The 26,593-nt window shown below is 48.7% G+C and overlaps 3 protein-coding genes across 10 annotated transcripts in view; all 3 read right to left on the bottom strand.

The window, feature by feature from the left end:
- Positions 1-1,569: 1,569 nt before the first annotated feature.
- Positions 1,570-8,635, bottom strand: MYORG (myogenesis regulating glycosidase (putative)). Of its 2 annotated transcripts, none has more exons than XM_054582907.1 (2): positions 8,537-8,635; positions 1,570-5,450 (listed from the first exon to the last, which is right to left on the bottom strand). In XM_054582907.1, exon 2 carries the CDS (start codon positions 5,318-5,320, stop codon positions 3,176-3,178), a length of 2,145 nt encoding a protein of 714 aa, XP_054438882.1. In that variant the 5' UTR covers positions 5,321-5,450; positions 8,537-8,635; the 3' UTR covers positions 1,570-3,175. The 2 variants fall into 2 exon arrangements, with proteins under 2 accessions (XP_054438882.1, XP_054438881.1); XM_054582906.1 differs by having other exon boundaries at positions 1,570-5,393.
- Positions 8,636-10,042: 1,407 nt separating this feature from the next.
- On the bottom strand, positions 10,043-22,680 carry SPMIP6 (sperm microtubule inner protein 6). 4 transcript variants are annotated; one of them, XM_054583233.1, is made up of 7 exons: positions 22,546-22,680; positions 15,600-15,744; positions 13,428-13,543; positions 12,286-12,361; positions 11,837-12,071; positions 10,594-10,680; positions 10,043-10,148 (listed from the first exon to the last, which is right to left on the bottom strand). In XM_054583233.1, the coding sequence occupies exons 1-7, from the start codon at positions 22,678-22,680 to the stop codon at positions 10,043-10,045; spliced, it is 900 nt and encodes a 299-aa protein (XP_054439208.1). The 4 variants fall into 4 exon arrangements, with proteins under 4 accessions (XP_054439208.1, XP_054439210.1, XP_054439212.1 ...); XM_054583235.1 differs by having other exon boundaries at positions 13,428-13,540; XM_054583236.1 differs by lacking the exon at positions 10,043-10,148 and having other exon boundaries at positions 10,600-10,680; positions 11,842-12,071.
- Positions 22,681-23,242: 562 nt separating this feature from the next.
- Positions 23,243-26,593, bottom strand: part of FAM219A (family with sequence similarity 219 member A) — a 52,703-nt gene continuing 49,352 nt past the window's right edge. For 2 of the 4 annotated variants that reach the window (XM_054582901.1, XM_054582903.1), the window contains exon 6: positions 23,243-26,105. In XM_054582901.1, coding sequence (XP_054438876.1) covers positions 25,947-26,105 — 159 coding nt within the window. In that variant the 3' untranslated portion in view covers positions 23,243-25,946. The remainder of the gene's footprint in view (positions 26,106-26,593) is intronic. The other 2 variants (XM_054582902.1, XM_054582905.1) reach the window with 1 other exon arrangement.

Raw genomic sequence — 26,593 nt, 5'->3', positions numbered from 1 at the left:
TCCCCTCCTCTTGTTTCCAAGACTCGGCTCTTTCTCACAGTTCCCGCCATTCCAGCTCCTATCCCCACCTCAACTACTTGAACCTCTCTTTTTTTTGGTGTCAGTGAAGGATGGGAAAATACTTTTTGGTCTAGAATCAGGTTTACTGTGTGGTAGCTTCAGAGACACACATTTCAGCTGGTTCCCCATCCTTGGGGGAATACAGGCCAGGGCAGAGCCATGCTGTTGGTAGGTGGGTGAATGCTAGATGGGATATTCTAGGCACTAGAATACGAGAACACCAGGTTCCAGTCAATGCTGGTTACTAATCTCCTGTATGACTTCAGGCCAATGCCCTCCTCTCTCAGTGCTTCCTCTCATTGCACAGTTTGGTCATCTGTGGTTTTGTGAATAACCAGGCTGATGGCAGAGGCCAGACTAGAAAGCAGATCACAAACCAAAGGCCAGTTTACTAGAATTTGGCCAGACAAGGACACTCTTCCCTTTGGCCCTGCCCCCATACACAGGGAATGTTCTGAGGGCATAGTGTGCCCCTCCCCCATTAGGCTGTGCTGCTGCCTGCCCTCAGTGCCCTTCTAAAGGGTACTCTTCCTCCTCCCTTCCAGATTACTTTATCCCTCCCTATGTCATCTCAGCACACACTGGTTCTGGACTTTCTCTTAGAACTTTCTGCAACTATGGAAATGTTCTATAATCTAACTGTCCAATATGTGAGCCACTAGTCACACATGGCTTTCGAACACTGGACATATGGCTAGTATGTTCAAAGAACTGGGTTTTTAATTTTGTTTACTTTCAGACGAGATCGGGCGCATTCAGGGAGGTATGGCCGTAGACTGTTTACTTTCAATTAATTTTAAAATTAAATTTGAGAATCTACATGTGGCTAGTGGCTACCAGGTTGGACAGGACAGGTTCTAGGTAGCACTTTTCTTTGTTTTTGTTTTTGTTTTTTTAATAAGAGTTGATAGGAGCTACCATTCACTGAGCATTTACTCTTTGCCAATTTTTGCATAAGTGCTTTACAGACACATCTTAATGAATCCTAGACATTCCATTTTAAAGATGAAGAAACCAAGGCTTGGGCGGTTGGGTAAACTGGCTTCGGGTTGCATAGAAAGCTGGAGGGCCATTCAAGCCATAGTCATGCTCCAGACAGTTTGAGAACTTTCCAGGACCCAGTCTGAGTCTATAGTCGCTCCTTAGCACATGGCTGGGCACCAGGGCCCAGGGAGGCTATCGTTGAATATAATTTGATATACGTTCTTGACAAAATGGAGAGGGAAGCTAATTCCACTTACTTCCAATCTCCTGGGCACCCTGGAATCTTGTCTCCCAACATCCCACCTTCAGATATCTCTTCTCTTGCCTTTCTCCTGGATCACAGCATCCATTTGATTACAAACTTAGACTTCAGTGGGTGCTATATGCAGAGGTTGGGAAAGAGGATGTCACATGCAGGCCCATAGGAAGCCAGTGAGACTGGCAGCTGAAGCCTAGAAAAATCCTTGTTTTTAAGCAAGAAAACAAGAAATAGTATGTATTATGATAGCAACCTTTTATTAAGCACCTACTTGTGCCAGGCACTTTACATACATCCATACTTATAATTCCCACAACAGCCTGGGAGGTAGGCATTATTATCATCATTTTGTATAAGAGGAAACTGAGGCTCAGGGAAGTTAAACAGCTCGCTCAAGGTCACAAAGCTTATTGATGACTGGTAGAATCAGCACTGGAAATGGGCACCTGTGAGTACCTTTAAACTTTCATTAGACATTCATTACACTGAGAAAATAGAGGGGGTAGAGGGGTGGGCAAAGGGATGCATTCTCTAGGGGCTGAGGAACTGGTTCTGCTGTCCAAGCTGTAGAAGGCTGAGCCCTGCTATGTTTCTGACCTCTTTGCTCTGGCAAGACACTTCTCCAGATTCAACTGCAAAGTCAGAAAAAAAACTTGCCCTGGCTGAGATTGTTCATAGAAGGGGAACATAGCTGAGATGAAAGACCTTACCCTGTATGTGTATTTGCATGTGGAGATGTACACGGGTAGTTTGTGTGCTAAAGCACACCACCACCAGAATAAGAATCTCTCTTCCTTTCAGGCCACAACCCTGCCACGTGTGCAGGGACTGAGGCAGCTGGGGAATCTTGAAGGACTATTTATTTCCTACCAAAACCCCAGGGACAAGTCAACAATCAAAGCCTCAAATTTGCTCCCTGCCTTTTCCCTCCAGGCTTATCTAGTCTGAGGGGTATTGTGTTCACTTTGCACTTCCAGGGACACATGATGCCTCCCTCTCTGTCTCTCTGACTCTCGCTCTCTCTCTCTCTCTCTCTCACACACATACACACACACACACGTTCTTGTGTGACACACACATACGCACACGCATACACACACACAGTTCAGGCATCAAGGCACCAAGTCTAACCTGCATGTTTTTGCAAGTCTTTGCCCATCAGGTGGCGGCCCTGGCTCAGGGGGCTGAGTGCTTATGTGTACACAGATGGGTTAGTTTAGCATTAGGAGCTTCTTCACAACTGAGGGACAATGATGATGGTACTATGCTGAACCAAGTCCCCTGACTTCTGGGAGGGGACCTTCTGTTTCCTTGTCAGTTGGCCAAGTACCCCTGTCCCGTCTTGCCAGCTCAAGTGGGAGCAGGTCAGTCATAGTTCAGGCCAATGCTGGGAACTCAGGGTCTGGCTTTCAACTCCACCTTCTTCAAAGTGTGGCCGGGGGCTATATTGGGACCTTAAAGAGGATCAAGTGCCCACTTCAGAAGGACGAGATGGCCATTCAGTCCAGGATAAAGAGTGAGGTGTATTTGTTTGTTTGTTTGTGCTTTTAAAACCGAACCATGCGTAACAGGAACTGACTCTTTTTCCTCTGAGCTCACTCACCCTCACCACAGGGGAAAGGTTTCTGCAGATGGAATGAGTGTGTAGGGAAGGGGGCTGTTAGGATTGTGCATAGGAGTGGGAGGTTGCTTCACTGCCCCCTCCTCTGGCCCTACAGGAGCTGGGTGGAGCACATTTATGTCAGCACCCACATAGTGGGTAGTACAGAGGTAGGGACTTCCTGGGGATACAGGTGTGGTTGTGATGGAGGGTAAAAGGCCTTCATAAAAGACTTGGGTTAGAACTGTGGGGTTCCCTGGTCCTGGGCTGGGTCAGGATGCCCAAATGAAGTAGGCTACCTCGTCCAGGTCGACAGGATAATCGGTGAGCAGCACTGGCGTTTTGTCAAAAAGCTCACCCTTATAACTGCGCCACTTGCCTGCCGGCAGGTAGACATCACGTTCCTGCTTGCCAGGCTCCAATACTGGTGCCACCAGCAGTGTGTCTCCGATAAGGAACTGCGAGTCGATGCGGTGCGCTGTCTCATCGCCTGGCGCAATCCACCAAAGCGGGCGCACAATTGGGTCCCCAGTGTCGGTGACCTCACCCGCCAGCTCAAGCAACAGCGGTGCCACAAGCGAGGCCCTAAGTGCGGCGAACTTGTGCGCGATGGCCACCACTTCAGCGTCATATTGCCAGGGTGGGACTGAGAACTGCATAGCAGGCATGAAAGCAGCCACCTCCAGCCAGCGCACGTAGAGCTCGCGCTCCGGCACATTGCCACCACCCGCTGTGCGCTCAGGCACCACATTGCCACCCACCATATCCGGCAGGATGAACGGGTAGCCAAGCATGCTGACAGTGAGCACGGCGGGGATGAGTGAGCGCAGTCCCAGATCGTAGCCCCACACCGAGTCACGGTCCACCAGGCGGAAGAAGCATGAGATATTCTGCGACTGGTAGCCCACGCGGACCTCAGCCAGTGAGAAGAAGGGAAGCGCCATCTCAGTGTAGCGCCGGCTCCATATGTTGGGGTCTGGCAGCGACCTGTAGGTGCTAAAGTCCCGTGGCAAATAGCTGACCTCACCCGCGTCGAACTTGAAGGAGGCCACCTCGTAGCGTGAGCGCAGCCGCCGCAGATGCCCCTGGAACCAGTCGCGGGCTTCAGGCCGCGTGAAGTCCAGTACGGCGCCGATGCCATTCCACCAGCGCACCAGTGCGGGCAGCCGGCCCGTGGGTTCACGCACGAACAGCTCTCGCTCCACACCCTCCCCAAAGGATGATGAATTGTAGTTGACGAATGGGTGCACCCAGAGCGTGACTTTAAATCCAGCGTCGCGCAAGTTGCGGAACATGTCACTAGCATTGGGGAACTTGACCTCGTCAAAGTCGAAGTCACCATAAGCAGGTGTGTACATGTCGTCGATTTCCAGGTGGCTGCTGTTGAAGCGGTGCTGGCGGATCTGCTGGGCAAAATGCTGCACCTTGTCCTGGTCCACTGCACGCCCGTACAGCACCCACGTGGACCAGATGGGGTCCCGGAAGGTCTCAGGTGCTGGCACCCTTGATGGCTTGTTGAAATAGCGCCGTACCATGTACTTGTGGATGGAGGTGACATCTGAGCCAACGCACACACGGTAGCTGAGCTCCGGGGCGGCGGGGAGACCAGCTGGTGGCTTGTAGGGTGTGTCATTATAACGTGCCTGCAGCCTCAGTGAGCGCTCTGTGCTGTTCCAACCCAGGTGGAAGGGCACTGAGTCATTGACCTTGATGGCAGCTGCGCGTGATGACAGCCAGTAGCGCTCCAGGATGCCCCCAAAAGCTGAGTCGGAGGAGTAGACGTCGCTGGTGACAAAGGGCTGCGGCTCCTGCTGGCCTTCCAGCCTGATGGGCCAATGCTGGGTCCTCATCTCAGCACCGCCATACCAATGTGCCCTCTCGTCTCCCAGGAACATGGCATGCTCCACTGCACGCCCCGGCGCTGCCTCCTCCCAACGCACGCGGTAGCACATGACTGTGTCTTTGGGTCGCACAGTCTGGATGAAGAAGTGTAGTGGACGCCCATCCGCGGTTCGAGAGCAGCCCAGCAGGGCACCATCGCGGCTGCAGGAGTCAAGGTCCAGCGCACCTGAGCGGAAGGCCAGGCGGAAGACCTGCTCGCCTTTCTGGTTGCGGATAGAGAAGCCGCCAAGGTTGAGGTCCAGCAGTTCCGCACGCAGACGTTCCGCCTTGCGTAGAGAGGCGCTGTAGTAACACCAGGCCACCACTGCGGCCAACACCAGCAGCAGTCCCAGCACCCCTGAGCCCAGCAGCGGCTTCAGTTCTTTTGATGGTTTGGGCTTGACAGGCGAGAAGTTGTCAGGCAGGAAGGTGTACATGGCTGTGGCTGAGACAGCTTCGGGTCTCTCAGGGCCTGTGTCGTGCCCAGGGCGTCGGCGGGGATAGGCCTTGCTCTTCTCTGGAGGATTTTGGGGCATCACCCCTCAGTTATGCAAAGAACGAGTAGTGGGGCCACCTGACAAAGTCCATCTGAATTTCGTCTGCCAAAGTCTGGAAGGCGAAGAGAGAGGTGGAACTGACCTTCTCATTCCATAGTATTTCCATTTGCTACAGCAAGAAAGAATAGGTGTGTACTTTGGGGAGGTGTATTTTGGGAATTAAGGGCTTGAGAAATGGCAAAGATGAGAATTACTGGGACAATCTGTGTCTTACCCTTTCTCAAGGGCCCCGATACTTGCCAAAATTAGGACTCTGAATGGGAAGGGGCAGATGGCATGCTCCCCACTTTTGTGGGGAAGATACAATCCCAGACAAGGTCAGGGAGCTGTTCAGATTGCAGAATGTTAGACTTCCTGGGATCAGACATGGGGACAGTTCAAGCTGAAGAGAAGGCAAAGGACCTGGAGAGGACCTGGTGTCCCAGAGGTGTGGCCATGGTGGGGGTGGGGTATGATTCAGGCAGCTCCTTGAGACCTTTAACAGGGTAGCAGGATGACTTTCCTTGACCCCAGAAGGGGAGGGGAGAGGAAGGAGGAGCAGGGAAGGCATGGAATTTAAACAGAAACCAGATTACATCTGGAAATTAGATCAGCCCTAGGGCTTGGTTTGGAAGGAGGCAGGGCTGGGTTCAGATATTAGGACTGGGGTCAGGAGCCTGGCTCAGGCGCCATGGTGGCTACTCACTCCCTGTCTTTGTCCTCAAATTCCATCCTGTTTTCAGCCATTGTTCATCAAGTCCATCTCCCTACCCACCTTCCTTCTCTGTTCCCAAAACCACATCTGTGGGCCAGCTACCACCTGGTTTTGTCTCTGCCAATCACCCACTGTCCTGCTGCCCTTGCCGTAGTTTTGGACACTGTCTTTTCTCCCTTATATTAATTCAACACTTCCCCTAGAGACCCCCCTGTGCCCACCTTCCTTCCCCCAATGTCTTCTGCTTATAGCAACCATAGTGATCCTTCTAAAGAAGTTATCAGACCACATCTCTTCCTAACTTAGAGAGCTTCTCATGACCCCCATGAAGAAGTTCAGAAGTGTAAGCTTTGCAGTTGAGGCTCAAGGCATGATGTGGTCTCATCTGCTTTTCTGATTCCATTTCTAGCCAGGCCTATAACCACTCAAGCTCATTTCTTCACCAACCTAAATCCTTCAGGCCACCTGCTTTAGGAGATTTCAAGCATCCACCTTGGGCCAACATCTCTCCCCAACCTATCAGCTCTCCAGGGATCAGACCACCCACCCCCCACATACACACACACACACACACACACCCCCACATGCTGTATGCTCAACATCCGAATATGCCTGCAGGGAAACATAGATTTGGGGAAAGTATGTGTTGCAATCTGCTGCTCAAGGCCACTGATCCTTCCTGATTTAGCCCTCAGGGCAGAGTCCAACAAAGAAATAGCCCTAGCCAGGTGCAAACACAGATATACATACCGCCAACCAGGCAGCTGCACCAGCTACAGAGAAGGAGAGAGGGAGACCAGCAAACAGTAATTAGTCTTCTCCCAGATACAGTGTCTGTTTCTAAGTCCCCCACGATTTCCTGGTAGATGCCAGAACTGTCCAGGACCTTCACCTCCCCCGCCTTTCCCATGAAGAGACTGTTTAAGAATGCAGGGTGCAGGTCAGAATTTTGATCCCAGATGTCAATATACAGCTCTCCACACTGCCCACTCCCCAAGTTGTTACCTCAGGGTCTCATTCTCTAAGCTCTCTGCCCCCCATTCCCTAAGCTGGTCAGTTCTGGCTGGTCTGGAACAGCCTCTTATTTCCTTCCTCTCAGCCCACATAGCTTAGCTTTCAAATGTTCCACCCTAATATGGACTCTTCTTCCTGTAGGTACAGTTTAGAAAAGTTCTCATGGGGAATGCAGGCAGTAGCTTTATTAACTGATGCCCTCAAGCTAAACAGAACCCAAAGAAGGTGTTCTGTGCCACATGCCAGAGTTGCGATACACTTGTATTCATTCATTCAAGACAACCAAAGCCCCATTCTGGGTACTAAGGGGATAAGGAGAAAAGGTCCATATCTGAATAGGACCACCCATCCCCTATTCTCAAAACTTTCATATTAGGCCATCTCATGACCCCTGGTAGCACGGTGAAGCCAAGGGGACCTCAGAAGCCTTTCCCAACACTTAATTTCTGAGAATCTTAACTTTCTAGGATTCCAGGGTTCTTTGATAAAGGACAGTAGCCCACAGGCCTGAGCACTCACTCCATGCAGGCCCCAGGCTGGTCTCCCAAATGCCACAACATCCCCCTTAAAAATAATGCTGAAAAGGAGGCATAGCTACAGTGTCTACTGTACAGATGAGAAAAGAGTGGCCCGATCAGAAAAAGGAAATTGTTTGAGGTCACCAAGTAGCCAGGTTGTCTGAATCCAAAAAGTCAACTTAGCCCTCCAATAGCCTAAGTTTTAGGAGGTGGGAGATAACAGTCTGACCGGCTGTGTGAATGAAGCAGAGGAAAGGAGTTTTATGGTCAAGAGACCGGGACAGGCTTCCATTAAGTGGGTGTGGGCATGGTAGAGCCTGTTTCCTCAAGGGCTGGCGCTGTTGCTTGTTCCAGAAAGGATTCTTGAGGGTGGGAAAGGGACAATTTTAACAGCATCTCGTACCCTGGCTGTGTGGGAAGAACAGTGGTTCCGGTGTTAACGGTGGCGCTACAGACTCCTGTAATCTGCCGTCTCCGCCGTCAGACCAGCCACAAGCTAATAATGCAGGCCAGTGGGGTCTGCCCTAGCCAAACTTCTCCCCACTTGACACTCAACCTCATCCTCTGCTGCCAGCCCCTAGTCGGGTATGAAGGCGGGGACCCGGACAGGCCCAATTGAGGGTAGGCCATTCTAAGCTGTGTGCTTTGCCGAGCACAGTTCCCAGGGGAATGTGTGGAAATGTCAAAGGCAACTCGATCCAGCCCATTTTCCTGCTCAGCGGCGGGATCCGGGGGAATCGAGTGACTGCGCTTACAGCCTGGAATACTCCACACCCACCCCCAGCGCCCCGCCCAACAGCTACAAAATCCAAAGGGACAGACTGAGGTCAAGAGGCCTGTCTCCCAATGGAAACCACGGCCACTCAGGTGTCCAGGCTCTCCCCACCCACTCAGCGGTTGCAGCGAAAGTTTAGCATCTATGCTCCCTCAGAACACCCTCCCCCCACAAGGTTCTCCTCCTGGGCTCACCCACGGCAGTGACCCCAGAAGTGGCGGCGAAGGTAGGCTCCCGCAGATTTTCACTCTAGCTGGAGTTGAGCTGCAGCGGCGCGGCGCTGAGCGCGGCCAGTAAGGGGACAGCTTAGGCCCCGCCCCCTGGCTGTCCGGCCATGCCCAGGTCTTTTGCTCTCGCCCGGCGCCTGGGCGTTCAGACCCGCCCCTGGCACCTCCCACATTGTCACGCGGACTTGAGGTTCCTCCCCTTTGCCTCCGCCTTCCTCCGACTGCTGTTTGCTAAACTCTGGGCATCTCAGGCCAGCCACTAGCCCGATGCCTCCCGGCTCCACCCCTGACTGGAGGCCCGCCCACGCTGGGGTGTTGCTTACCTGCCTGCGGGCGGGGCTCTCCTCCAGGCCTGCTGGGAAATGTAGTTTTGGAGCAAGGAACAGCTGTACAAGGTTGGAGTTTTTGCACCTCCAGGCTAAATTTGGGATGTATGTGAGATGGAGTGAGCTGCAGGGTAAAGGGTCAGGGCTGGCCCTTGGGATTCCTTCTCGTCCAGATTTGGACAAGTGGAGCCCCTCTTGGTATAACGCTCTCCTCACTAGCTCTTCCATATGATAAAAAGTTTCCCATGTGGCAAAAGGGTGATGGAAAGCTGGGAGAATTTCAGCGGCTCAGTACAGAGCGGATCCAATCAAGGACCCCAAGGAGGTATCTTGGTTTCACCAGAAGTGAGGTTCCCATCAGTCCAAACCAGCGGCAGTCAAGGTTAGGGACCTAGAAGACTGACTTCTCCTGGGTATTTTGCCCACACCCACTAGTGACCACCATTGGAGATTCCTGTGCTTCGAGGAAGTGGGCGTTCCCCGCCAAACCCCTGCCCGGGGAAGAAGTGAGGTGCCCAGAGATTCCAGAACACTCCACCCCTTGCTCCCTGAGGGACATAGAAGCAGGGCTTTGTTTTGTAATTTGAAATTTCTTGGTCATGAAACCCTCCAAAAATTGTTTTAGACCCCTTGGCTTGGGTGGGGGAGGGCAGTGAGGTTTCTGAACATAGGCTTTTGGGAGCTGTGATAGAGACTCTGGGAGTAGAGATCAAGAGCTATGGGTATAGGGATAGGGCTCTGACTGCAGAATGGAGGATTCTGGGTCCACTAAGACTCTAGATAAGACTATCTAAATTTAGGAGATATTGGAGAAATGTTAGGTGGATGGCTCTCCCTGCATGGCTAGGTGGACCTATTAGTTTGGGCTCTGGGGTGGAGAAGAGGAGCACACCAGGGGGATATGTTGTGTGTCAGGAGAGCACTCAGGGGCACCGAAGGGAAGTACTGAGATGATGGGAGTGGGAAGGGCTCAGGACAGGTTGACTTTGAAAATCTGCACCTCAGTTTAGGGGGCTTGACAGAGGCCTGAGTGAATGTTTCCTCACTGCTATATCTTGCTGGGTGAGCACACAGGAGGCAGCCGCCTATAGGGTGAAAAGTTTATTTATTGCTCAGGGTTAGGGACCTCCTTGGTCTGGTCCCAGCTCTACCAGCAGTGGTAGTCAGGGAAGGTCTCCGACACAAACTCAGGGTGGACAACATAGTTGTTTCTCTGGGGGCCACCAGTCTTCTTAAAGTGACTTATGTCCCACCTGTGAAGAGAGATGGGCTAGCCCTTTTGGACCCTCATCCATCTGATTCCAATTTTCAATGCTAACCTTCTCCCAACATTTTACCCCTAATACTGGTCCAACACTGACCACAGGTTCTACTGTCAAATTTTTTATTTCAAATACCCGCTCCCTAACATTGACTTCTTACTGTCTACTTCAAGGCCTGAACCTAACGAGCTGATGTCTCGACTCTAAGTCCCATTGCCAACCTGTAACTGCTCAATGCAGGCCTCCCCGCACTCTTGGGGTCCTCCAGTTCCTTGCCAGTTTTCTCTCCCCCATGGCACTAGCGCCCTCTGGTGGTATCTTCCTGTCGGTGCATCGCAGCGGACAGTTTCCACCCCAAATATTCCCCGGGTTCCCGCTGCGTCAAGGAAACAGCCTCCACTGTGCATGTTCTTTTGCGGGTGTGTGCCAGACTTACCTAAGGTTAGGACATGGGTAGTATGACGGCAGGGGACTTATAACAGCACATTGCATTCCGGGCCGGTGCTCGTAGGGTGATACACTCCTGGAGGAGGAAGCGGTGGGCAGGGAGGGATCGGGCTTTTTGATTTTCCCCTACCCCACAAGACCAGACCAGGACTCCGAGCGACGCTGCAGGAGTCAGTCCTACGACTCAGAGGTTCTCCCCTCAGGCCTACTGGCCCTTCAAGAAACCATGGAAACATCGCCTCTGGCAAAGACACCTGAAAGTCCCCCTCCCCGTAAGGCCTCACTTCCGCGCCCACACCGGGCTGTGGTACACGCTGGACTCTGGGGAGGGTCGTTGAGAACCTGGGAGTTCCCGGGTCCTCGCCATGGGATAGCAATTACTCTACACTATTGACGGGGTGACATTTCTGAGGCTCAGGCACTTTCTCTTCCCCCTACTCTTGCAAGGGATAGGATCCAGTCTCGCACAAGGAATCAGGGGCGGAGGGTACCACCTTGGGGTTAGGGACAGGGTTCAGGAACAACCCCTGCACAGCTGTTGTGACTGACGTGGACATTTTTGTTTTCCCAGGTTCAGCCCGCCTTGTCTGCCGCCGGGTGCAGAGAGAAGGCTGCGCTACAGTCGGCTGCAACTGAGCGCTTGGGCCTCAGTTTTCTCAGCAATAACAAGCGAGGCTGAATACCTCCAGAAGTGGTGCAAGGCTCCAAGGAGGCCAGGGCCGTTCTGGTAATCCAGTCACCATTTCCTTGCACACTTAGCACTGGGCAATAACCCTGCCCATTACTGACGGTGACCCGAGGGTCAGGAATAAAGGACAATTCTGAGAACACCAGGGCCGAGTGTCCAGGTAGGGAGTGGGGTCGGCGGGCGTGGAAGGGAATGTGACTGGTGAGCGGGATTTCTTAACAAAATCTTTCGGCGGGGCCTCCAGAACAGATACGGGAGCCTTGAGCACAGTTCCGCAGAGACAGGATCGGAAACTTGGGGGGGATCTTCGTGCAGGTTCTCCTGCTTCAACGGTCCGTTCAGGCCATGGAGCCGGAGGGCGGGATAGGGCAGGACCCAGTAAGGGAGCCTAGCGGGATGGAGGTGGGGTGGGACCTGGTGTAGAGGCAGGTCAAGGCTAGAAATGGTGCAGGATGGAGCGCTTGAAGCCAGGGTACGGCTGGACTCTGGGGATCCGGCTTGTTTGGGGATGGGGCCCGGCTGAGCAGGACGGGGCCCTGCGAACCTTACAGTCGGTTGCACTGGGCACAAAGGCCGAAGGTGGCGTTCATTGTAGGGCGCCCCGGTGGCGCAGTAGTCCATCCCGCGCAGACAGTAGTGGCGGCCGGAGCAAGCACTTTCATAACCCTGGAAGGGCAGGCGGCCCGGCTGCGGATCTATGCACCCGCATCGGGGCGTGATCTGCGGCAGTGTCTGGTTCCGTGACAGAGAGTTCAGCATGTTCACCACCACCTTGCGCTCTGGGCCCGCAAGTCCCCAGACCGGGAGACCCAGACAGTCAAAAGAATGGGAAGAGACGGGGTGAGAGGGAGGGATGGAGACAAAAACAGGGACAGATAGAGACAGGGTTAAACCCTCTTCAGGGCCCTCGGCTTCCACCTCATCCCACAGGTCCCCATCCCACTCTCTTTCTTCCCACTACCCATTCCCTTCCACCACCTCGCCATCCGTTACCATAGGCATTGAGTCGCTCCGGCTTAGGAGGGTACTCCAAGGGCATTCCTCGAGCTACTGTCTCCATTCCAGCCTCCTGGAAATGGCACACAGGCTACCTCAATCTCTGACCCAGAAGGACACTCTTTCGGGGGTTCTCCCTCCCAGAACCCGCAGACCAGTTCCAAGCCTTGCCTCATCCCGCCCATGTGCTCCTGCCTCTCCCAGGCTCTAAGTGTTTAGAGCTGTCTCTGGGCAACGCGTTTACTCCGCCTGCTTGGGGAGGGGCGGGAGGAGGGAATGAAACTAGTTGGACTGAGTGGGGACCTGAGCCTCTGACAACACTGCCTCAGCGTTTTCTTTTGATTTTACCCCTTTTTGTCTAGCTGACTGTCTAGCTATGTCTCCGTGTTTCTCTCTCTTCTTAAAAAAGGGTTGTGTTTTTTTTTTTGTTTTTTTTTTGTGTGTGTGTGTCTCTAACAAGTGTTTTCAATATTGCCTGCCCATCAGAATCACCTGGGGGAACTAGTGATTCCTGGGGGATTCTTGGGGAAGTTCTGATTCAAAAAGGTTCAGTCAACCTGAGGACAGCCATCATTCTACAGTTGAGAACCCCTGCTCTGGTCTCAGAGCCTCTTACCTCCCTCTTCCCTTAGTCCTGGGGCTGCTGCTGGACTCCTTCCTTTCTCTTTGGGAGATACTTCTATATTTATCTGCACTGCTTATGAGTGCAGTTAAGGCCTATTCTCCCTCCTTTCATCCTTGCTTACATCACAAAGGAGGGGAGAGTGGAGCAGGTAGACTCAGCCTATTACTGATTCTTTGGCCAGACATGTGGGAAGGAGCTAAATGGCAAGCTTCAGGAAGGTAGCACATTAAGGAGTGTACACTAGCCATGTCCCCAAAGAACCTGGCCAGAGATTGGGACATGGTGGACCCGGTCCCCAGAGATTGGGACCCAGGGATTTAGCATAGCTCCCCTCCTGGGTTCCTTTGTCTCCTGGAAAATACAAACCCTAATTTCACAGATGGGAAAGAGCCCTGGGCCATTGTTGATGGGAAAGGGATGAGTAATTAATGGTGAAATATCATCCACCGTGCTTTGGGAGGGGGATGTGAGTGTGTGTGTCCAAGGCCCCATCTGTGCCGGGCATAGTAGATACCTTAGGTAGCTGGGGAAGGCATGTGGCATACTTGTTCCAGCCAGTGCAGTGGCAAGGTCCCATTCTCCATGTGTTATACCGGTCACTACACAAGTAGTTTGGGTTGCATTTGTCTGCTTGATTATAGGAGCGGAGACATAAGACAGTGTTATTCCTTACTCCATCCCAGGATCTGAGACCCCCAAAATGTTTTCTCCTCTGATCCCCAGGCCAAAACCCACTGATTTCCCCTAGGCCAGTGAAAGCCCAATCCGGCCCATACTTCTCTTAGTGAGGTGCAGCCCATTTTTTAACTTAAGATTTGCTTCTGAGTGGGGTCTGGATCCTTCGAGCTGATTGCTTTTCATCCCAGTACCGCCCTCTAATAGAGCCAACCTGAAAACTGGCCCTCCTCCCAGTTCCTCCCTATCTCTCATCTTCCACATCCAGTCTCCAAAGTTTGCTTATTCTGCCTCCTTAAAATCACATGAATCCATCTCCTCTTCCAGTGTCCTATGATCTTCTCTGTATCTATGCAGTGCCTTAACAAGGAGACAATATAATGTCTTGATAAATAGAATGGACTCTGTTGACAGAGTGCTTGGCTTCAGATTTTGACTCTGCAGATATTAATTGGTGTGACCTTGACTGAGTTAATTTCACTATATCTGTTCCCTTAGTTTTAAAATGGGATAATAGTACTATCTACTTCATAGGGTTGTTGTGAGATTGAAATGAATGAACATATGTAAAACACTTAGAAAACTATTATTTTATTAGCCTACTGGTCTCCCTACCTCATCCTTGAATTTTACAATCCAAACTCTACACAGAAGTTTTGGCACTTTTTCACAGATGAAAATCTAACCAAGATATTTTCTTACTTAAAACCTTCCAAAGTCCCATCCACCCAATCACCTAAATCTGTCCAACAAGGCCCTCTATGATCTACTCTCCTAGCAATTTGAAAGAACACATGTGAGAGACATCAGGAATGGAGGTCTAGGAACCCAAGAGGAAGAGCAGGTGTGTGTATGGGGCAGGGTATTGGGATTTGGAGTTCTGGGTTGGTGAGTTGCACATACTGAGTTTGGGGTGTTTGGGACATTCAGGTAAAGATGAACATAGGCAGATGGAGAATGGAATTCTGATGAGAGGTCAAGGCTAGAAATAAAGACTTGGAGTTGTAATTAAAGACACGGTTAGATAAAATGGTCTCAGGAGAGGAGTAAGGAGAGAAGAAGGCTCAGATTAGTACCCTGAGGAACCCTCATGTTTCCAGAGTGAGTGGACAAGACACCCAGGAAATTGAGGCATCGGAGAAGCTGGGGAACGAAGGAGTTTCAAGAAGTAGAGAGTGGTCAGAGAGTGAAATGCATAGGCTAGGTCTCATAAGGTAAAGATTGAAGTCTCGTGGTTGTGGTGGTTAGAACCACACAAGAGCAGTTTTAATGTTTGAATGTAGACGATGCAGATCCCCAATTTCAACTGGATGAAAAGTTATCATCAATTCATTCAACAAATACTTATGAAGTCTTGTGCTGTTCTAGAGGGAGGGGGCATAGCTGTGAATAAGATTCTCTGCTCTTTTGGAATATACAGAGTGAAAGACCATTAACACCTAATCAAATGAGAAGGATAATTTCTCATAAAGTGTAAGGAGTGAGGAAGTAGATAGAAACAGGGAGCATAGGTTGTTTCTGAGAATCTTGGTTTGAAGGGGAGGAGGAAGAGAGAATTTATAGGCAGGAAGATATTGGGAAAGGCTTCCAGGTGGGCGGAGGGGAAGAGGTGTGGTGGGGCAGAACGATGCAGGAGAGTTGGGGAACTTGATTGAAAGGGTCATTAAGAAGATGGGAGGATATAGCACCTGGGTTTGTCTGGAGGAGGTTAATGCTCCATCTCTCCAAGAATAAGATTCAGGCCTCTTCCAGTTCTTTGGAAGAAGACAAATGCATCAAACAAGGAGCTCCCAAAAGACAGGGCTTGAATCTCCTCCAGGGTCAACTGTCAGATCAGGTGGTTTGGGAGTCAAGCTGGAGTAGGGATGGTTGGAGAAGAAGCCTAGGTCACGGGTGGAGATAAGACTGATATATGATCAGGGTGGAGGTCAGGATCCAAGTTAGATTGAGGTGGAGAATCATTGTTGGGGTCACTGAATGACATCAGAGTTGGTGAGGGGTGAGGCCCTACCTTCCTCTTGAGAGAGCCAGTATTTCTCAGGCAAGTAGGGGTGGCCTGGTATGGAACTCTTATAGCTATAGTCCTGTACAGCACATTTGACCATCTTCTGCAGGGCTTCAGGATCCACATGGCGCCGCATGGTCTGAGTCAGGCCCTGTGCAAGGGAAGAGGGAAGGAAATGGCTAGGTGTACAGAGACTCCAGCCTCGGGGTCCTAGTGGACCTAGATCCAGCCCCTATTGAGAAGGTCAGCCTAGATGGGTGTCCTGGTACCCTCCCTATGCCAGAGGGATCCCCATGCCAGCCTTGGTCCTCTCTGCATAGTTCTTTTATTTGAATTATACTTTGCTTCTTTCATTCCATCCAAGGCTAGGGACTAGGGCTTAGAACCAGGCCTTTTCTGATGTTTTCATTTTTGATCTTCTATTGATTGGGAGTCTTTAAAGGCAGAGTTGGGAGCTCCTGTTCTCTCTCTTCCAGACTGTACACTGCCTGGTGCAGGGCCTGCTGGATCACCCCCAACAGAGCAACAGCTCCCTGGTATAACCCTAAGCTCCAGGAAAGGCTAGCTGCCTGGGAGAGCTGGCTACCTTGTATAGGTGTTTTGGACAGGGAGGGCTCTCTTGAAATCTGACACCTTGAAGGAGAATGGGACCTGAGGGTCCTCTGCTTCTGCAGTGGTTTTGATCTTGATACCCTTGACCCTCACACTCTCTTTGTCTTGGTCCTCATCCTACCTTGACCTTGGTTCAGGCCGTGGGCCCCTCTGCTTCTTGGAGTTCACTTCATCTTACCCCATCATTCCTTGTTGGGCTAGATCTGTGGAATTTCAGATCAAGATCTCCCTTTGGGGCTCCTTTGTCCTTAGCTGAAGGCAGAATGCCAAGTTAGTTGTGGGCCCGTAGGTCTCTGTAGGCTGCTGGTATGAAAAGGCAGCTGGGTCACAGGGGCAGGACAGCCAGCAAAGTCAGACACCAGAAAGGACTTCCTCACAGCGGGCAGCAAGGTGCTGGGATGATGACACTGCCACCCACATTGCTCCCTTATGATCTAAAGAGGAGAGGGTTCCTTTGGCCAGGGATGAGTCCTTGCTTCCCCTAGTGCTCCTACCACCCTCAAAACCCCTCAGCTAAAGGGCTTTTTGGATCTTCTGCACCAGTCGAGGTTTTGTTTTGTGGGCAGATCCTGCCCAGTCATACTCCATATGGGTGGAGGAGTCCCATGACTTGTCACCCTCTGAGCTTTACACACACTCACATGTCCACACATACACATAGATCTGTGTACCCAAGCACACTCACGGGTTTATCTTTCTTCTGTTCTTGACGGGAGGACACAGTGTGTATAGACACACTTACAAATGTGTATCTATACATACACACTCAGACATAGACGCACACAAAGACAGTCATTTAGAAGAACTCACAGAGATCGATTTTTCTCTTCAAACCTTCCTCAGATGTCTGATTTTTGATTGTCTGTTCATGTTTATGAGTAGGAGATTCAAAAAGCTTATTGGGGGCTCTGAGCTGAGGGTGGACTTTGTTAATCATGAACATCATTGTAGGATGATCTGGCTAGACTATCTTTTGCCCATTCTGTTAGTATTGGTAGGTCGTTCTTCTTGGGCTGATCAGATCCTTCAGAAGGGACTCTTTCTTTCAATTTTTGGCCTGAAGGTAGTGACCTAGCTGCCAGTGTTCTGAGAACTAGTGGACAAGGATGCTGCCGAAGGTTTTAACATTCAACATACAGAGGTTCACCTGTTTTCAATATGGTACCTTGCCCCAATTGGGCCTGGTATCCCCAGTTGTGAGATCCTCACAAAAAAATAAGCCTTCTGACTTTTACAGAGATGGGGTGGGTTAGTCACCCTATGAACTGCTTCTTAAAGAGTTTCCAAACCATCCTTATTTTAGCCTTGGTCCTCTTCCATCTTCAGTTCCAGAGAAGCCAAGTATTTATTATAACTCCTGAGGCTTGTGAAAATTCTGTACTTTAACGTTGAGTTATGTCTTGTGTTTCCCACTGCTGGCTTTCAGCTTTCTCAGGTTTGCTGTCAGTTACTACTTATCTATCATACTTCCCAGTTTCCGAAATTTTGTTGCCATGTCTTTTCTTTCTCATTTTTCTTGTGAGTTTATGACTTAAATATCCATTTACTATAGTCATTGAGGGTTTCAGGAGGGAGTCAATACATGTATTTAAATTTAACCCAGAGAATTGCAGTTCTTTATATATTCTATATACTAATTCTTTGTCAGTCACATGTTGCAAATACATTCTCTCACTTTGTTGCTTGTGTCTTCATTTTGTCTGTGGAATCTTTTGATGAGCAGAAGTTCTTAATTTTAACATAGTTGAATTTATTAATCTCTTATGTAGTGCTTTTGTGATTTAAGAAATACATCCACACTCTAAGATAATGGAGACACTGTCTTATATTTTCTTCTGAAAGCTATACAGTTTTACTTTCCTTATTTAAGTCTTTTATCTGTCAGGTATTGCTTTTGGGGTTTGGTGCGAGTTAGGGGTCATTTTTATTTTTATGTATATGGATAACCAATTATCCCATTGGGTATCTATCTTCTTCCACAGATTTGTAATGCCACCCCAAGCCTGATATATCTTTTCCCATAGCTTTACTTTTAATCAACTCTGTTGGATATTGTTTCCATATATGCATGCTGATCTATTTTATTTCAGTAATAAACTTGACTATCCATTCAGTAATAGTATGCTTTATGCATTTATATAGCTTGGCAATAAATATTAATATCTGGTTGGGCAAGTCCCCTTCTTCTTCAGGTGTGTTTTAACTATTTCTTTAGCCTCTGATCTTCTCCATAAATTCTAGAAACAGCTTGTCAAAATCTTGAAAAAAGTCTTGAGATTTTAATCAGAATTGCACTGAATCTTTATTTTAGTGACTTTTCCTATCTACAAGCATGTAATATTTCTCCGTTTAAGTATTTTTTAAAGTATTCAAAGTTTTATAATATTATTCATAGTTTGCATGCAGTTAGATTAATTTCTACTTTTATTTTTGTTGCTAGAATATGTATATTTTAAATTATGCTTCAGAAATATTTGTTGATGTAAAGATGTGATTGTGATTGACTTCATATTAATCCAACTTTCTAAATTTTTACTCCAATAATTTGTAGATTCTATATACACAGCTATATAATCTGCGAATGAGTTTTTAATTTCTTTCCTATCCTTGCATCTTACATGATATTGTTTTCCAATACTTCGGTTTTTTATATAAATTTTGCAAAAAAAAATCATTATAATTATTATCTGTAGAGGTTTGTTTAAATTTATCTCATTTGCCAATTTCTTATGTTACCATTTCTTCTTGCATCTCAGACCTTCTTGCATCCTTTTTTGTGATAATTTTTCTTCCTAAGTATGCCCTTTAGAATTTTCTTTATTATAGTGATGGTAGTAAACATTTTAGTTTTTGTTTGCCTGTAAATGTGTTTATCTTTCTTCTGTTCTTGACGGGAGGACACTTGGAAAACAATTTTTCTGTCTGTTTTTGAGGTCATCTCTTGAGCTGGTGTTGTGCAGTTTCACTGTGAGGTACCTAAGTGTAGAATTCATTCTATTTATCCTGTAACTGTGGATTCATTTCTTTCATTAGTTCTGGAAAATTCAGAGTTTTTTCTTCTTCAGATAATGTCTACTCTTTCTGCCATTTTCTTTTGGGACTCCAAATAAATGTGTATGGATCTTCTCCTTCTGTCTTTCATATTGCTTACGTTTCTTTCATATTTTCTATCTCTTTTCTTTCTGTGCTGCATTCTGGAAACCTTTCTCTCTTTCATCTCACTGATACTTTTAAGCTGTGTCTAATCTGTTCTTTAACCCATTCACTATCCCAATATGAATATCTGGTTTTAACACATATAATTTTCATTTTTAAAATTCCTATTCAGTTCTTTTTTACATTTGTCTGGTATCTTAAATATATAATTTCTTGTTATTTGCTCATTTTGATAATTTCACATTTTATTTAGAAAAATTCATAATTATTTTATATTCTTTAACTGTTAATTCCAGTATCTGAAGTCTTTGGAGGTTTAAGTCTGTTGTTTCTGCTGACGGTTGCATAGTGGTTTGTTTTCTTATATCTCTTATTTGTGAGCTTGGACTTGATTGGCCTTACTCTGAAGGGTACCTGGAAACATACGTTGAAGACATTTTTCACCGTAAAAGCTATACATTCATTGAATATGTGTGTGCATTGAGGGGCAGGAAGCCAGAGATGACTGAACTTTCTGGTTCAGTTTGGAATTTACAGGTTTAGTTCCTCCATCTTTCGGATAGCTTAAGGCTTAAACTCCTGCTTGTAGTGCTGATATTGGCATTTGTCTTCAGGGCAATTCTGTTTTCTAAACATACTTACCACTCACTTTAATGAGAGTCCAAAACAAAATAAAAATTAATTTTTATGCAGGACCTCGTTGTTTTGTAGAGAGCCTTCCAGAGTTTTTAGACAACAACACTGCCAGAAACAGAAGACTTTCCTTCATTCTTAATTTCACTGCTATCTGGCTTTCACTCATCTCTACTCACTGAAGCTGTCTGGCCAGTTTACTAAGGGTTGTTACATCCAAGAGATTCCTTTCTGTGTTGACAACATTTGATACTGAACTTTGTCTAACAATGCTATGTTGCTGGTATCTCTTTGACCTTCCTGTTACATTCTGTCTCCTTTTATGTCTCTTCTTCCTTTACCTACCCCTTAAAAGTTGATATTTTCCAAAGTTCTGTCATTGACCATTTTCTTACCCTTCCTTGGCAATCCCATTCATTCCTATGACTTCAGATACCACCTGTGTATTGATGATTTAAAAATCTGTATCTGTAGCCCTAACCTCTTTCCTTTGCTTCAAAGCTAAGTATAACCAACTACCCACCAGAAATATTCTCCTGGAAGTCCTTGACTATTTTTGTCCCAAGCGAATTCCAAGTCTCTCTATGATCTGTGATTCCAAATCTCAGTTGGCAGCACTACCATTCCTCTAGGTGCCAGAGCCCCAAGCCCAGGAATCATCCTAATCTCTTCCCTTTTCTTTATATCCTGATGGTGACCAAGATATGCTCACGTATTTCTTAAAATTTCCTTCTGTTGAGTGTGGAAGAGCAGGCAGGCACTATCATATTTTACTGGTGGGCATGTAAATTATTACAAACCTTTTAACAGCAATTTGAAGTGTATATTGAAAGTTTAAAAAATGTGTATGTCTTTTCTCCTAACAATTTAATGCCTAGTAACTTATCCTTGGGGAACAATTGATGTATACAAAGCTGACGTGTATGTATATAAATGATTATAGCAGCAAAATTTTATGAATACTCTAAACTTTCAATAATATATGACTTCTTAAATATATTTTGGTATATTCATAATAGAAAATACATAAAGTCATTAAAATTATAAAATATTTTAGACAAGGAAATGACCTGATATATGGTTATATATTTAAAAACCCACAAGATTAAAAAATATTAGTATACAATATGACACCATTTTCATAAAAAATATTTGCTTCCTAAAAGGGAATGTAATAATAAATTAACAGTGGTTATTTTGGATAGTTAGATTATAGGCCTTTTTCCTTTGTGTCTCTTTGAGTTATCACCATTTCCTGCATTGAACATATATTTATTTTATAATTATAAAAATTATTTTTAAAACTCTCGCCTATAATTAGAACTTGCAATCAAAGTGATGGATATGTCAGCTGTAATTGAAAAATAAATTAAAAAAAATAAAAATTCTCTTTTATCCAACAAATTCTCTTTCGGACTGCCACAGTCTCCCCTTGTCTCTCACCTGCACCCTCCTCTCTCATCCTTAACCATCTCACTGGGCTTCCTGCCCTCAGCCCCAGCCCCTCTGATCTCCTGCCACTGTAGCCAGAGTGGCATAACTCACAATCTAGTCATGTCACTCACAGATTCAAAAAGCTGGAGCATTGTGTCCTGGTTGCTCAACACAGCCTGAGGCCCCTCTGTGGTCTGCAGGTTCCTCTCTTACCATAGGGCTAGCCTCTCCTTGTGCTCCAGCAGTTCTCAGTTTGTGGTGGGTCCCTGCCCTTAGGCTGCTCTTCCTTGTGGCTTTCCTCTGCTGGAAGCCACTCCCCCTGGCTCTCTTAGTAGACCTGCTCTTCAAATCCTGAAAATGCTCTCCCCTTCCTGGCTCTTATACCAGTGCCCATGCCTCTGCTGGTGCATGTTCCACACAGGGCAGCTCTATTTGGTTCACTTATTTGCTGAGAGTTCCTGAAAGGCGGGGTCCGGCCCTTCATTGTTGTACTTACATTGTGCCTGGCACATGTAGATCCCCAATAAAGTTTGTTGGATGGGGCACACAGATAAGCTTGACTACCTGTCTTCAAGTACAGACACACAGATACAAGGAGACTGTGATACACATGCATAAAAAACATGCCTATTGGACATTTTCTGGCATATCCCACAGGCAGCCTTAGTACCTTTGCACTTCCTGATCATTCTGCCTGGAACCCTGTTCTTTCAGCTCTTCACACAGCTCTCATCTAGGTCTTACATCTAGGTCTTCTATGACCTCTCTATTTAAGTGGCTCTCTCCGGTTACTTTCCATTTCCATTACCCTATTTCTTTTATAGCGCTTTTGATAATTTATAAATGTCTTGTTCATTTCTTGATTATTATCTAACTCTTTCCATCTCCTACACTTGTATAGTAGGGCACCACGAAGGCAAGATCGTGTACTATTTTACATATCATTATAAATTTCACACCTAGGCAAAAGAATAAAAACCACAAATAATTACAAATGACAAATTTTTACAATTTGTAAAGCTACAAATAATTACAAACATAATGACAACCACTCACTGCTGGTCATCCGGCCATGCATGGCCATATACAGTGGCCTGTGCCCCCAACCTCTACTTACCGGGGTCACAAACTTGTTGGCTTCCCAGGCCCACAGAGCTGGGTCCTTATAGACCTCCTTGATGGAGGTGGGGGCCCTGTAGGAGTCACTGTAGGTGCTGATGGGGGTCTTGGTCTTTCGGGAGAAGAGGAACATATTGGGGTTTAGGGAATGCCGTGGTAGGCTCTACCTACCAAGTGCTCCTACAAACCATCAGTGACCAACCCCTCTCCTAGACAGCCCACACTTCTAGCCCAGCAGGTGCCCCTAGCTGCTGTGATCCCCCTCCTGTGGAGGACCTCTCAACCTCCCTCTCCCACAGCTTTCCTGCTCCTACCCCACCCTGTTTCCCTCCCCAGGGTGCGCACTACCCATTATGATATCACGTGGCTTAGTCCCAGCCCTGGGGAGGCGAGGAGGCCAATTCTCTCCCTACTTTCAGCTTCTTCCTCCCTCAAGCCCCTAAACAGAGCCCAATTTCCAAGAGTTCAGAGGACCCTGGAGATCTAGGCCAAGCTTCTCACTTTGATGAAGAGACGGGGAGGTTCCAAGGGGTCAAGTGACTCACCAGGCTCACGCAGCAGGTCAGTGGCAGGCCTGGCCTGGAAACCCATGAATGAAGGTAGAGTGAAATGTGCATTCAGAGGGTCAGTTTTCTCCCCTTCCCAGCCCATGTGCCCCTTGCCCACACCCCAGGTAGGGAGCTGAGGCTGGCTTGTTCGATGCTTTTAATATCATTATTTGTGTTACACGATACACAATCAAGGATGATGGTCAATACTGCAATGGAAATGTTAAAAAAAATATTATACACGGCTCATGTCTTCCACACACCTTCCTGGAAATAAATTAGTGAGCGCGGAGAAACCTGGCTGGGTGGCAGCCAGAGCTGAGGGTAGAGGGAGTGTTAAGGCAGTATCTACAAGGGGGAAGGGTGGCAGGGGGCAAGCTAAGGCCTCAATTCCTCCCCTTCATCCTCCAAGACAGGGAAGGAGGGAACCACACACTTCCTGGACCCAGAAAGTGCTGGCTGCCAGCTTCCTACCTCTCCCTACCACTTGTACACTGCCTCATTCGGAAGCCCTTGCCTGCCAGGGAACTAGGTATGTCCTGTGGAAAGGGAGCTTCTCCCTGATTCCTCAGGGCCAGAGGGCCACAGTCACACAGGAAATCAGCAGCAAAAGTAGCAGTCTAAATGAGCCCTGGTGGCAGCCCTGTCTGGAAAAGAGGAGGTACCCATGTTCTCGAAGGGTGAGTCAAGGAGCCCAGGGTGGTGGTGATAGTAGTAGGCTTGGCTCTGGGGTCCAGATGACAGGGTGTAGGGGTCTGACCACAGGGGGAGAGGTGGGCATAGATGGGGGCTGGTATGGGCCTTGTGGGCCCCGCAGGTACCGTCTCTGTCCTTGCCTCCCTTTGGCATTTTCTCTTCATCTAACCAAGGCCCTGTACTAGAGGAGGTGGGGGTGGGTTGGAGGAATTGAGGGTGGAGAGCTGCACCTCAGCACTTTGAAGCTGGTAGCCCCGGGGTATGGTGCAGGGAGAGCTGCTACCCTTCCTAAGCTAGCAGCTTTACTCTCTCCTCTCACTGCCCTCTCTCCCTTCCGGCTCCCATCTCCCAGGAATGGCATCCAGGGAATGGGCTGTGGGATGACGGCATTGAAGAATGGTGGGTATGTACCCTGGCCTTGGGATATGGGGTTTGTGGGGCATAGACCTGAGCAATCTTAGGCTAACTGTGCTTTCATTTTTCTTCCTATGGTGGCAGGTCTATATTGCCCAGTCCCAGGAGAGTGCCTTGATCACCTCCTCCCTCTTGACTTTCATCATCAGCTTTTCTGGCATCTTCCCTACCCCAGCAATGGCAGCAGAAGCAGTAATGCACACATTCTGACTCATAGACACCTCATATAGCTACACACACGATATATACCCACATATATACTATACACCCACATACGCAACATATATCCACATACACATTCATAGACACACGCGCATATTCCCAAATAGATCTGCATGCATTCAGACACATACAGGTCCCATAGACCATCCCCCACTCCTTTTCACACAGACATACAACTTAGGAAGCCCCCTGGGTGTACTCAAAGACACAGAGACCCTCCCCCTCTACACCTCCACAGAAATGCCTATGAAAAATTCCTTCACAACCTTAATAATTTCAGATGCTGCTCATTTTATAGTTGCAGCCCAGGGAACACAAGCGGCTTGCTGAAGACCACAGGGACAGTGCCAGAGCTAGAACTAGAACCCCGGCTTCTGACCCCTAGTCCAGGGCTCACAATCCACTGCACTGCTGAGCAGCCTCTCACACTGTTAACAGACCACAGAGTCACTTCCTCACCATGTGTGACAGAAACAGACATCTAGAATGATAGGCCCAACACAGAGACACAGACACACACCCTGACAGCTTCAGGCACACACACATTCTGCCGAGCTCTCCCTGCCATACACGTGCAGCCACAGTATCCTCCTAAGCTTGCTTCCTTGAAAATTCTTACTGGGAAGAAGGATCTGAAATCTTAGGCTGGAGTGAGATGGGAATGGGGCATTCGAGGTCAGCCTTACCTCCTGCCTCTAGCCTGGGACAGAGACCAATAAATCGGAGTTGAGTGTGTGCGTGCGCGCGCACGTGTGCGCGGGGGAGGCTGTGCTGGCAGAGAGATGAATTGTTTAGGGGCAGATGAGAACAGATCATATCATCCCAACCATCCTAAATTCTGGCCTGTCTCTAAGATCCACTTTACCTTCAACTAAGAGAACAAGGGAGGAAGGGGTGAATAGGGCAAAATGGAGGAAGAAGGCAGTGATCCAAGACATGGGGGACAATATTCCACTGGGCAACTTTGTCAGGCTTCCCATCTGGAGATGAAGGGAGAAACACAAATAGGTACATGGGCTGGCAGGGGGTGCTGGAGGGGGCTCTAAGGTACTGGGCCCTGCCCCACTGCCCTGGGCCTTTCTCCCTCAAAGCCCTTTTCCTTATTGGGCTGGAGGATTCATGGCTTCACTGGGGTGGGGCCAGGCCCCTGGCTTTGATCTCTCCCCCCACTCATTACTGTCGGTCTCCCTGCTGTCTCGTCCCCCACTCCCCTACTGGACTGCAGCTTTGAGGAGGTGGACAAGGTGCTGGGCAAAGTCCCCCAAGTAACTGAACAAACAGCCCCTTCCCCTCCTCAGCCCCTGGGGTGGAGAGAGACCCGGTTTTGGTTTCTCCGGCTCCATGAACACACAGAGGTACACGTCCTACCATAGGAGGAAGCAATGACTTTTACGAGGTTGGTGGCTGTAGGGGACGCGGGGCCGGGGGGCAGGCAGAGGAGCTGGGGAGGGGTTGGCCCCTGCCCTGTCTAACCTGGCCCGCGGTGGCCCAGCTCCATTGGCTGCGGCAGCCCCACCCGCTACTGAATGTGACAGGCAGTGGAGGACGTGGCCTGGCAGCACATGCAGGTGGGGTTCACAGACTTGGGGGGAATGAGGTCCAGGTCCTCGTCATCAGGGATCTCATCTAACCGGTAGCCATCCTTCAGCAGCTGGATGTTCAAATCTTGGTTGATCTGCTGTAGACAAAGAGGAGGGAGGTCAGGCTCAGGGCGATCCAGAGGCACCAAGCACAGCATGGCGGCATCCCCAGGCCTTCAAGTCCCAGAGCCATCCCACCCCAGGTTTCTCTGAAACTCCTGGATTCAACACTAATTCAGTTCTGGCCTCGCTTTCTTTACAGGCCCTTCCTTGTGAGGCTCTGCCCCATGACACACCCCACCCCATTCTAAGGGCAACTTCCCACTTCAGGTCCTGCCTCTATTTCAAGCCCATCTTCTTCAGGTGTCCCCTGTTTTTCACACTGCATTCTATTTAAGGCCCTGTTTTAATCTTGGGCTGAAGTCCCACCCCTAACCCCGGGATCCACTAACTTGAGGGCAGGGTCTGGCCACCTCACCTTTTTTCAGACTCTGCCATCTGTGGCCGCCACCCCCCCACCCCGCCCCCTCGTAAGGCTCTGCTCCCACGGGGGCTCTGCCTAGCTTTGCCCATAGGTCCCCTCGGG

The sequence above is a fragment of the Pteronotus mesoamericanus genome, unplaced genomic scaffold (genome assembly GCF_021234165.1).
Source record: "Pteronotus mesoamericanus isolate MK-2021 breed Mesoamerican mustached bat unplaced genomic scaffold, CSHL_Meso_final contig_73, whole genome shotgun sequence".
Classification (NCBI taxonomy): Eukaryota; Metazoa; Chordata; class Mammalia; order Chiroptera; family Mormoopidae; genus Pteronotus; species Pteronotus mesoamericanus.
This window is presented reverse-complemented; position numbering and strand designations above follow the sequence as displayed.